At 32.6% G+C, this 13,413-nt stretch overlaps 1 protein-coding gene across 1 annotated transcript in view; it reads left to right on the plus strand.

Moving 5' to 3' along the window:
• LOC129231326 (feline leukemia virus subgroup C receptor-related protein 2-like) overlaps positions 1-13,413 on the plus strand; it is a 182,625-nt gene that overhangs the window by 111,244 nt on the left and 57,968 nt on the right. Inside the window, exon 3 of the mRNA XM_054865615.1 lies at positions 2,159-2,337. Within this exon, the coding sequence (XP_054721590.1) occupies positions 2,159-2,337 (179 nt within the window). The remainder of the gene's footprint in view (positions 1-2,158; positions 2,338-13,413) is intronic.

Raw genomic sequence — 13,413 nt, forward strand, 5'->3', positions numbered from 1 at the left:
GAATATTTTCAATCAATTGCCATGTTATGTGATAGTTTTTGCAGCGTTAACGAAACCCAAACGCTTTAAAGGAGAACAATTCAGTCAAATTCCTTATTTTGAATATGGTTTTGCATCGTAAGCGAAACAGAAATGCTTTAATAAGAAATAATTCAATTGAATATCATGTTTTGATATTATTTTACTTCATAAGCAAAACAAAAACATTTAAAGTAAAATAATTCAATTGAATATCATGTTTTGATATCATTTTGCATCTAAGCAAAACAAAAACACTTTAAAGCAAAATAATTCAATTAAATATGTGAATGGTCACAAATAGTAGCATTTCTGGGGCACACAAGTAAATAATATTTATTTTACTTCCAATTTCGTTTTCTAAAATTATTAGCCTTTCAAAAATATATCTGATTTTCATTTCTGAGTTTCTAAAACTGAAGTCAAAATATCTTCTGTTGAAATATACAGTTCATTTCTTATTAGTTTAAATAAAGCAAATAATTTTTATCTTTATTTTCAATATGATAAGCAAAACATTCAACGCGATCACATTTTCTCTATCGCACTTGTCGCATAGTTATAATAACTCAATAGAGAAAAAATGATTTTCGAGAAAAAATTCTCTAACGACTGAGATAAGGTACTTTTAAAAGAATTAAAAGTAAAACTAAAAAGGAAGTTTAAAGCATGAGAGATATTTTAACCTCATTATCTGTAGTGTAGAAATCAAAAATATTTGTATCAAAAACTAAATTTTTTCTTTTTGTCTTTAGCTTTGCATTTTCTATCAGTTGAAAGTTTAGAAAACAATTATTTTATAGAAATAAATTGAGGTTGATAAATCGCTTATTGTGTTGCTTTTTTCCTTGTGATGAAAAATTAATAGAGCATGTCGATGTTTTGATCAAACTTTTTTCAATTGTAACTGACGCTCAATACTCAATGTAGCTTGTTAATTTTAAAGCAGTAGTAGTCATTTTAATACCCTAATATTTTTCATTTTCAGAGTATATCGAGAATTGGAAATTTTTAATTGTCCGAATTAAGTTTGGGTTTTGCAGGCACGGACTTAAAGCAACTTTTTTTTTAAATATTCGAATATGGCTTCAGAATTTCTTTATCTCAAAAAAGTATGCTTGCCCTTGCAGAAAGTTCAAAAATAACATTGAATAAGCGGGGTTATTTTCAGCATTCACTCTAGACAATATCGATTTATTTTATAGATTAACTGCCTCTTTGATTGATATGAATACATAATGGAATTAAAACTACTACAATACACGAATGTTACTGCTTCATAAAATGTGAATATCTCTTGGGATTTGCTCTGCTGTTGGGCTGTTGATGTGTGCACATCACTTTTAAAAGGTGTTATTACATTTGTCTAAATTTGTGTTTTATTCAAAAATCAGCGAAAGGGAAACCGGCTGCTCTTTAAGGTATTGATTTCGGTGGAGAAACAAATTGTCAAGTGAACGTGAATAATTTTGCCATTTGGTACTGAAGATTTTGTCAAAGAAATGTGAACAAATATTTATTCTGTTAATCACTAGCGCCGCAATCCAAAACTACCTTCTGGGGAGGGGGGGGGGGGGTAATAACACTTTTTACCTGTATATAAACTACCACATTAGAAATGGCAATACTCTTATAACCAAAGACTGAAGAAGGTTTACCCTGAATACGCCTCCCTCGCTGCTACGCCTGCCCTCTAATGGGAATCATTGAGTCGATTATGTCATGTGTTCAAAATCATAAATTGATTCATTGACAATTTTCATGCAAGTTCAAACATGTGTAAAAAAGCAGTCAAAAAATTTGTATAATGAGATGGGTAAAATTATGACAATGTGTATACTTGTACAAATAAAACAATTAAAAAAGAGTTAAAATAAACTCTGCAAACAGCTGTTTCGAGGTTCGGAAGGGATTTACTTTTATAACCTCGAAACAGCTGCTTTCAGGACTTTCTAAACTCCTTTCAATTGTTTTAATTTGTACACGTATACACGTTCTCATAGTTTTACTCAAGTTCAAGCATAATTCAGATTTTGTATCGAGAAATTTTACTCCACTTTTAAAATCATGTAAAGGCTTTTAGTTGAGAATATTTGTGCAACATGATTTCTTCGTTTCATAACCTTGCATATTATTTCAGGTTCTTGGGTGAAATGTGCAAGTTTAGTTCCAGGTCGGTTTCCTATAACCATGTTTGGCCAGACAATTGTGGCCGCATCTCAAGTCTTCATTTTGGGTATTCCGTCTCAGCTGGCTGGAGTTTGGTTTAGCGCTGAAGAAGTTTCAAGGGCTTGTGCTGTCGGAGTGTTTGGGAATCAAGTAAGTGTTCATCTGCTTCGGATCACAAACAATAGCAATGTAACTTTCTCTGCTCAGGATTTGCACTTGTGCAATGTACACAAACATTTAAAATTGCGCAACTCAAGAAAGAGCGACGAGTTTTTGTTGCTGTTGCTTAACGATCTAAAACCAGCTTATGTGCTGAAATGCAGTAGGCTCAACTTAGCCATTTTTATCCTTGAATGAACTGTCACTAGATTCTATAGCCTATGTTCTAACTACAGTAAACTCCCGATTATCGGCGATTGGATTATCCGCAGTTCAGATTATCCACGGATCTTTTCAAATTTTTTTTTCTTTTTTTTTTAACTTATGAATGTGTTTTTGTTCACTTTTATGTTTTACATATTTTTTTTTTACATTCAATGTTAGTAGATGCAATGTAGCAATGTTTTTAGTTATAATTAAAATGTATCTGTAAAGCGTTTTCTTTAGCTATTGTGTACACTAAGTTTTTTACCTGTTGTTAGGATTATCCGCGGTTTTCTCTTATCCGCAGTTATCGTGCCAACCTATTCCGCGGATAAGCGGGAGTTTACTGTAGCTGGATATCTAACTGCAGGGAAGATTCTTGTGGAAGCTGCTACGAAATTAATCTCTTACCAGACAAGGTGTTCACCAGGGCACCTCAGTCTTACAGTAACGTATTTTTTTTAAAGCAATCAAAATTGCAAATTCCTTTCAGAATGCGGTGTCTGGTGCTCGCTTCTTTTATACACTTTATTATTGGTAGAGAGCAATTCCCATGATCGATTGCCGTTGCTTGTCGAGCAAAGTTCATAAAAGTTTTTGAGAAAAAACTGCGTTTATGGTCATAAATTGTATCGTCCTGCTTTACCTACATTGAAAAATGCAGCCTTTAATTATTTTTCATTTTTTAGGGGGGAGGGAGGGGAGGGTAGTCCTTTAGAATTGGATAATCTTCGACTTTTTATTATTTCTGCTTGTTTTTGGAATATTAATAAAATATAAATTCTTAGATACGGTAATAATGAAAAATCATCTCCTAAATATTATCTAACTCAAATTCTCACGAAAAAGATACTTAAACGAATTCATTTAGACTATGTTTTTCATTTTCATTTTGTCTGCTTTAAAATAAATAAGATTTTTCTAAACTTAAAATTGAGCACAGTTCTTACCGCATAAATTAATTTATTGTTTGATGAATGCTTCATGTATTACGGTACAGCTTTTAAAATATAACGATTTGTTACTATTGTTTTTATATGATACTTAGTTTGAATGCAAATAGAAAAAGATAGACTACTTTTTATGAAAAATTATTATTTTTTTTAAATACGGAGGAACATAGAAATTCAAAAGGAAAAAAAGTTTCAAAAGTTAAGATACAATGTTTCGAAACCTCGTTGCAATTCTCGATTTCGGAAACTTGAATTTGTCAGAAACAAATTCCCTTTTTTTCCCTGAAACTTATCCTTTCCATTTTATTTCTGAACAGCGCAAAGACATTTACATCAAACTCCATGTAGATTATTGATCATAGTATCGGTTTGAATAAGTCAAATTTATTTCCAATGTATTTTCTTCGGGAGATCTTCTTGTGTAAAATGCTGAAATAAAGGAATTTTTTAATGTGATCATTAAAATAATATTTGCTGAAAAGTTGCAAAATACAATCATACGCTTATTACTCAAATAAGTTTTTGGTACAACTGAACTTTTAATTTTAATACTGTGGACGCCGGTTAATTGAATCAACCGCTTTAATGAATCAAATCTTCAAAGACAACAAAATCTAGCTTTATTGAACTAGCCGATTTATTGAATCAGCCGTTTTCTGGAATCAAACATAATTCATATAAACGGCAGCCACTGTAGTTTTTCCTTTGCTTTGATTAGCCAAAATTGCAACGTAAACTAATTTTGAGTTTTTCAATTTAAACCAAGCAAATTATATCTTTTTATTTATTTTAAACTTTAATTGCTGTTATTAAATGCAAAGTTTTGTTAAAGCATTTTTTGTTTGTTTACATTTTATGTTAGTACTATACTGCGTTCACTAAAAAGATAGACCTGATGTAAACAACGAAACGCGCAATTTGGTGACGTCACTTGTGGGTTTGACTTGGATGAGACCAAATTTCTGCCAAGCAGACGGCAAATGTGAATAGGATTGTTGTTGTTTTTATTCAAGAGAAAATTCCCCAAAAATGGCATGGTGACAAACTTTCTGGAAACCTGTTTGTTTACTTTCTATCTTTTCCACCACCTGAGTACAGTATTTGTTTTTAAAAATATTTCTGTGACACATAAAAAAATGAAAACAGAAAAAATAGTTTCCTACGTTTTTCCTAATGCTTTTGAAAACTATTTTACTTGTATTAAGGTGCACATAAAAATACCATTAAAATTTGCGATATATTCTTACTTCAACGGATAATCGCAGTTTGATTTTACATACAAATTTTTTTTTCGCAATTTAATATTGCGACATATATTTAAGAATTCTACCCTTGAAGTCAAGAATTCATGAACAAGATAAACGAAATTTAAAAACATAAAACGTGCAATAAATATTTGTATTTTCAGATTCTACCTTGCAGCAGCTGTCCGAACAATTTGAAACCTGTACTTTCAACATTCTTCTATATATTACGCACTTACTGGTGCAAAGAAAAGTTCTTTCAAGACGCGAAAATCAACTCTTGCAAAATTCCATCAGTTAGGGTTTTTTTTCGTACATTTTCCGATTTACATCGTATTTTTTCTAAATTAAAATCATGCATACATTAATTATTGATGCTTTGAAGACCACTAAACGATAAATCATCTTTATTCATCGATGCACTTTCAATTGTCTTTTGAAAAATAAATATATTTTAAAAATAATTTTACACATTTTTCGTATATCCGCAAAATATAGGTTGTGGAAATAAGTACACATTAGGGCCATTCCTTGAAAAGACAACCCTTTGTCCCGCGCGTGACGGCTCATATATTTCATTAAAAAGTAATTTTAAATTGTAATGACGAAATAAAAAATCACACAAGTTTGTAATTTGGTAAACAGAAAAAATTTGTCCGTTAATATTTTAAAGAATTATTTTTAATGAAATATATGTGGCGTCACGTGCCCAATCCCTCAATTGATAAAATTTCTTTAAAAAATCATCAGATTATATATGTTAATGTAAATTGTCAAATTTATTCACTTCGTTGAAAATAAAATTTTAAGGAATGCTATAAGTTGTGTAATTGATACGTAGATGTTTCTTGGTAGATGCGTAATTCCTTTTTAAAGCAGAATATCGATGTTTTTCCGTTTATCTCGTATCCCTACCGTCGGTCTTTATAATGTTTTTCTTTTAATAATGTCAAATGGAAGCACAGTAAAGAATAACTTAAAATATCGTTTTACAAGTAACCTGTCTTCGCATTTTTTTTTCTTTTTTAATTGACAGATGTATTTTTACGAGCAGAAAATAGTTTTTACGTAAGAAATAAAGAAATAACTTTGTGCAGAAAAGTAGATCTCTTCTTCCATAAGCTCACCTCTTTTAGATTAAAAAAAGGGTTATTTGTAACCTCGAAACACATGTCTGCAGTTTTCTACAATATTATGCGATTTAACGTTTTGTATTTTTCAACAGTTTTTAAGTATTTAAAATTGAAGTAAAACTATTTTTTAACATAGATTTCACTTTACATCAATATTTCGAGTGAACAGCCGTCAGAAATCGATTTTAGTACTGAATATTGTTTTATATGTTTGTTTCACAATGTTTCATGCATTGTTTATGTTAAACTCCATTATTTAGTAATAATATTTTCTTGTAATTTGATTTAAAAAGTATAAAGTAAAACAGTTCGTAATTTGGATGATATTAAAAATATTCAAATAATGAAGATGTTTTTGAAAACATCATGTGTCTTATAAGTAATAAGGCTACAAATAAGCGAAATACGAGTATCGCCCCCTAATTTTAACCTTGAGCGAGAAATAAAATTTAGTTGAGAATAGATAATAATGCTACACTACGCGTGAAGAATATATATCCCCATAAAAAACTAATAAAAGAAAAATAAACTCGATTCTATGCCCTTGACAGCTTTCAAACGAGTTTTTTAGACCATTGAGTGAAACTGACAACACCTTAAGCAAATATACAAATGACAAGGAAAGATGCTACTCTTGTATATATTTCTTTGATTGGGCAGGATATATATTCATGTAACGTTCACCGAATTTTTTTAAAACCAGATTCTTCGTGAGGTTAACTCAGTGGCCATCCAAGTCGCATGATTTATTTTCTTAAAGCTTTCCTCGCAGCTTGCTTTTCTGGTCTTTAGCTTTTTTCCTGTCTCTTACGCCAAAAGTTTGATTTTTTCGGTAAGAAATATTGATACTACAGTAGAATCTCAAAGAGTGAATGCAAATACAGTAAACTTCCGATTATCTGCGAGTCAATCAACAATCAGAAACATATATTTTCGCCGTAAAAAGCAAATACCAATGACTGATTACTTTTCCCGAAAAACTAAATTTAAACTCAGTTGATTAATTTTATTTATTTATTTATTTTTTTGGTGCTTTCTTCATCGTACATGCACTTATTTTTCATTGATGTTAAGTTCTGTTGTGCTAAAGTAGAAAACATTTTTGCTGTACTCTATATATTTTCACTGTTTGAAGAAAGTATTATGCATCAATACACCTAAGTTTTTGAGGAAGGACAATTTTTACCTTATTTATGTCCCTCATTTTAGACTTTTTGCGGTTATCCGCGATTTTATCATCGGCGAATTACTGTGAAATATCCGCTTCAATGAAATAAGTGTTCAGTCCCGTTCTAATTGCCATTGCATAGCTTGAATTCCATTTCAACGAAATTTCCGTTATAAAGAACAAAATTTATGGCCCTTGCAGATCCTTGGGTAGCAGGTATTTGCATTAGCTTAAAATTATAAAGCGGAAATCACACTACGTAAAAATAGAATTGACTTAGATTTTGTTTGATTTCTAAATGTTGCACATACATCACATAACAAAAAGTCAGCAAATAAACTTCAAAGGATGGCAAGCGACTCGCTTGCGTGTCGTGACAAGGTTTATATACTTTTACGTGATACATATCACGTGATACAAAATTTACATTTTCTGGCGTTGCCAGACTTGCAACGGATTTTTACTACGCATATCTCCTACACGGATGTTTTATAATGAATATTGTATGGCTGTATGGTTGAATCCAAGGGCGCCCCGATGGGAGGTCACGGAAAGTCACTGTGACCTCCCAAAAATGTCATTATTCGGCAAATTGTCTGGTGATTCGGCAAAAATATCATCATTCGACAAAAGTTGGAGTTCTATTCGGCAAAATTATCACTATTCGGCAAAATTATCACCATTCGGCAAAATTTAGAGTTACATTCGGCAAAATTATCACCATACGGCAAAATTTGGAGTTCAATTCGGCAAATTGAAAACTTCCGCCCTCCGGAAAATTTAAATTCCTGTACATTCTTGCCCTGTCCTTTATAATATCCTTTTACCCCTGGTTGAATCACAGATTGGTGACTTAGTGTGGTAAAACTATTTTACCGGTGTCAATTGCAATGTTTAGGCACAAATAGGTAGTCAAATGTGAATTTTTGAAATATATGACCCCAAAATTCCATTTTAGGCTATATTTAGTCCCTTAACCTCCTTAAGTGACTAAATATAGCCTAAATGTAGCCCTCTATGGGAATATGGCCACCACGAAACACCCTCTGAATCCCCGCTTGTTTGTACATAATTGTATAATTTTAAAATTTTGTATCCACATATTGTTTCGTATTTTTGCGATAACACTAACTTACAGTTTAAGAAATACCTTTAAAAAATCGATTTTTTTGACCTTAAATAAATATTTAAGGCTCCACCGGGATCGATGGGGACTTTTGGCAGTTCGTTTATAATGATGTTCTTAAAGTCTAAAAAATTTCAGCTCTGTGCGAGTTTTTCTGAACTTTCGTCCTTTTTTCGTCAATTTTAACCTGGTTAAACAAGAATGTAAAAGGAACTGCAATGTAGTAGCAATATCAGTTTTTTAGTAGTAAATACCCTTCTCGAGGAATAACAGTAATAATATTAGAGTGCATTCACAATCGAATAGTTTTCATGTTTAACAAACCAGCATCTGCTAAAACAAAGAAGTTGACCTCACAGAAACACAAAATGACTCTGCTCAAATAGTTTAGCAAAGAGGTAGGACTGGTACTGCCAGAATTTTCTAAGATTATTTTATTCTGTTTTTCATACCATGTTCACATGTCGTCGCCTTAAAGCATCTGTAGGATATTTTACTGTTGTTTTCAGTCTTAGATATCTTACTGTTGCTTTGCGGCGATGCACTCTTTTCCCTACCAAATACCTTTTAAATGAAACCTGAAAATCATACGTAACTAACAACATCCTGAAGAAATGAAAACATGCACAGTTTAGTCTTGACTTAGATAAACTTGTGTACTGTGAAGCCTCAACTTACGCGAGGGATGCGTTCCAAGACCCCTCGCGTAAACTGAAATTTCGCGTTGTGAAAAGGTTACGTATACGACTTTTTGATAAACATAAACCATTATTTTAGACTTTTAAACACTCTTCAAACGGCTTTAGACCATTCTTTAAGTATATGTCAACGTTTTCCGCATAAAGAACTGACTTTATACTGTATGTTTTTGGAAAAAAAAAAAAAAACCTACGTGTTCAATATAAAATAGTTATGATGCACAAAATCAGTGGGAGGAAGAGACATAGAGTGCAATTGCTGCATGAACAGATACTATATGGATATTAATACTGCAATGCAGCTCTATTATACACTGTAAAGTGAATATAGTAATAATAATTATAACTTTGAAAAAAAGAAAGGCTATGATAGTTGCTGCTCTGCAACTGATAAGAACGATATCAGGTCTGCTCCATATCGAGGATCTCCACGTTTTCTTTAATTGTAAGAAACTTTCTCTTCCTTAGCTAACGCTGTGAGCTTTGTTGACGCTATGTTAAATTAACTTTTACATTTATAATGGAAAATACCGAGTGGTTATTTGTATACACTAACAAAGCGATGTTTAGACTAATACTTAAAGGGAACTTCTGCACTTTAGTGATGCTAAAAAAAAGAAGTCCATTCACGAAAGCAATATTTAGTAGCCAATAAAGAAGCCGATACTTACACGTAGCAATTCCCTTCCGAAAAATCTCGTGTTACGGGCGAAGATTTTGCGACAGTTCTAAAATTCATTGCTCGCGTTATAGCCAATTCACGAAGTTGAATCGCGTTGTAGTGCGAGTCCACTATATAGTTAGCTACTTTCTGTGGCGCCCTAAAGAGGGGCCAAAATCCCGCAGAGACCTTGGTACTAGAGTCCCTATATAGTAGCTTCTATATAGAGACTCTACTTGGTACAAGCATATATTGCCACTCCTAATACGTTAGTTTATATACATATAAATACTTTTCACTCCAGGGTCCCCCGTACCTACTAGAGATGAGACGGGCTCGGGCCCTAGAACCGAAAATAGGTTTCGGGCTCGGGCGGGCTCGGGCTCAAGTACAGATATTCAATCGCCTATCTCCATACAAATTCAAAGCAAATAAACATTTTCCTACTGTGAAAACATGGAAGGAGGAAGGATTTAAAGCAGTTCAATCAATTTCAAGTTTACCTCCCTAACCCTCTCCAAAAAAAAAAAAATAAATAAATAAATTAACGCTTATTTATAGTGTTTTTTTGCGATTACTATTGCAATATGTCATACAGTAATGCATTTGAAGTGGAGCATTTTAAGAAAATTTAGAAACTTCTGTTAATGAAAAACATTTGGCGTAACATTTTTCATTAACAGAGAGATCATGTCAGACTGTAGAAGGCTCAGTTTTTGATACAAGAAAGTTTCCTTCGGGCTCGGGCGGGCTCGGATTTCGGTCCGAGACAATATCACTCGGGCTCAGTTACAAATTTTCGGGCTCGGGCAGGCCCGGGCTCTTAAAAATAAGCCCGAACTCATCTCTAGCACCTACCACTATTTGTGATTTAATCAAGGATGGGACCCTGAAGACAGCTCTGATTTTTCGACGCAGACCAGAAACCGAGCAAGCCAGGTTCAGCACCCCCAGAGACCAGAGGTATCGTTTCACTTGGAAGACTTTGTGACTACGAACATATTTAACGTCCCCCAGTCACCATTAATGAAGACGGTGAATCTTGGACAGGCTACGATGCGTATAAATGCTGTCATGACCCACTCTCCCCTCACATAAGGTAAATTCTGGCTCCGATAGCTTTGCTTTAAATAACGAAATTGCGTAAATCCATTTTCGTTTTTCATTCTCTAATGAAAGCATCACTCTTTCTGAGAAACTTTCTTTGTCGTTACTTTTTAACCGTCTGGCGTTACCTGTTCTGACAAAGAGGAACAAATTGCATTGAACCCGAGTTTGAAATGCCAAGTGGAAGGTCTCCTGTCACTGTCGTTTCCTCGTGCAGCTGAATATAGAATTACGCTATTGTATTCACATCAGAGTTTCTGTTATTTATGTGGAGAATTCACGAACGTAGAGCGTAGGCAATTCTAGATCCTTTGCGTCACCACTTCATTGAATTGCAAAAGATACGTTTCGGTGAAACAGTTGGAATAACTTCTCTGGATGGAGGAAGTGCAAAGCGGGTTGTAAAGATTTAAACCTGTCATTGAAATTGGATCTACTTTAAATAAAATAGAGCATGAAACATTTTTTGAGCGAAAATGAATGCTTGAGTGCTTATTACGTGGAAACTCTACACCTGAAATAGTTCTTGGTTAAAAGAGACGATAGGGAAATTTTAAAAATAGGCAAAAAAGAAAAAAAAAAGAGGTTTTGGAACTTCGCAGTTATTTTAAAAGCTGATACAACTAAAGTATCGTTAAAATAATATTAAAATAAAAACATTTCGACATCCTCATATACATAATAGCGAATTCACTGATCGAGTAACGCTCCTGACGTCATCAGCAATAAGATTCGCGCCACGGCATAATAATTTGATAATATGTTTTAGTAATGTTTAAAATGGCAGGGAAAGGCTTTATTGTGACACGGCTGAACTGAATCCGGTAACTTAACTGTTTTACTTGTAAGACTGTCATTTCAGGGGAATGAAGAAAGGAAAAAGTGGTCAACAATGAACGCTATCTACTGGAGTTTAGGGTTAATCCACTGGAGTTAGAGTTAAAATTTCATCTATCAAAATATCATTTAACAGGTACTAGCTTCATTCAAATGTAAAAGCAATTTTCACCCGTCATACCTTGACGGGCGATTTTTCTAGTTTTTTAAATAAAAAATTAAAATTTTATTAGCAAAAGAAAAACGAACTATTTTTAATCATGATTTTTCGAAATACTACGATCACCTTCGTCTTGAACTAGTGGTTGCCAGTCTTTTCCTGGTTATGACCCGCACTTAAAATGAGAATAGAGTAAAACCAGTGAAGTTGACCACCTTTGTCAGTTGACCACTTTTGTCAGGCACACATTAGTCCTTCCTATATCATACATACGAACTCTATGTTGACCACTAAATTAATGCACCGCAGGTGGTCAACTTACACAAGTTTTACTACTCAATGGTGATATAACACGGAGTAAAACATTACTAAAATGTTCTGTTTCTAGCTTGAAAGTATTGGTTTTTGTTTAATTTTGCTTCAAGTGTGTAGGAAAGTAATTATACTATACACCTGAAACTTCATTTTTTTTGTTTCTGTGATATTTATATAGCTGCGAACTTTGAGGTTTCTGTTATTCCTTTGTTACTGCATTTTTAATGTGTTTTTTCCCAATAAGATATAATCATTCGGATGTCTTTTTGGAGAGTATAAATTCCTTTTCAGTCAGATTGCAAGGACATTGAAGCACACTACCATAAATGATAGCAGTAGTTGAAAAAACTGCTTTTTTTTTGTAGTTAACTACAACTACTGCATCACCAAAAGTGGTTACTACCAGTGTTTTTTTTTAATGTAGCGACAACAAACTACTTTTGAAATTTGTCGCTAATTTGCTACTTTTTGGAGATGAATTTTTCTGGAATATATATAATATACTTATTTTTCAAAAAAAAAAAAAAATTTTTGAAGATTGAAAGAAAAAGTTAAAAAAAAAAATAAAATAGAATAATAAATTAATTCATACAAACAGGAAAAAATATTAAGAATTTTCCATGTATGTTTCTTGGGGCCAGTTGGTCATAATTAAAAAAGTGCTAGACATTTATCAAATATTTATGATTCTGTTAAATATTTAAATTGCTTTACTTTTCTTTTAAGAAGTAATATTCTACATTGAGAGTTACAGAGCAAAATTTGTTCTCTCTATCTCTCTATTAAAATGACATGCACATATTTTATTGATTTAGAATGTTAGATCATGAGCATACATTCGCATTTGAATATATGATAAAAACAGGGTGAAAATTACGTTATCCCGCTTCCAACGTCATTTTATGTTGGTATGTCAAAATTCCTATGCTAATAATGTTAAAATATTCCGGATTTTACGTTACACTTTTACAGAAAATCTGCTTAATACGTTTTTCTAAAATTGTATATATCAATATATATTTTTAGAAAAACGTATAAAATATATCAAAACAATTTTCTCTGTAAAAGACTCACAAAATCTTTTTTTCGGTTTCTTGTTTCAAGAAAAATTTGTTTTGGGTGTTTAAAGCCGCTATGAAATTCTTTTTTTTTTTTTTTCCGTCTTATTGTCCAATCTTCTGTGGCCGAAAGAGTTTCCTCTGATCGTCCGATACCCGAATTGTTTCTTTGCAGCATATAAAAACCATTTTTGCTTCAAAATACAAGTACTTAATTACTTTCTAAGGTACGGTACTTTAATTTTTATCATTTTTCTGGACAAAATAACATTTGTTGCCGCATTTAGAGCGCGGAGATTTAGCTCTTAATGGCTTTTAGATACCATGCATTTCAACTTCCTGGCCTTATCTGATCAGGTTTTTACTGTAGAACTAGTAGTTTAAATTAGTCACTGTAAGAGTT

Source organism: Uloborus diversus, chromosome 10 (assembly GCF_026930045.1).
Source record: "Uloborus diversus isolate 005 chromosome 10, Udiv.v.3.1, whole genome shotgun sequence".
Taxonomy (NCBI): Eukaryota; Metazoa; Arthropoda; class Arachnida; order Araneae; family Uloboridae; genus Uloborus; species Uloborus diversus.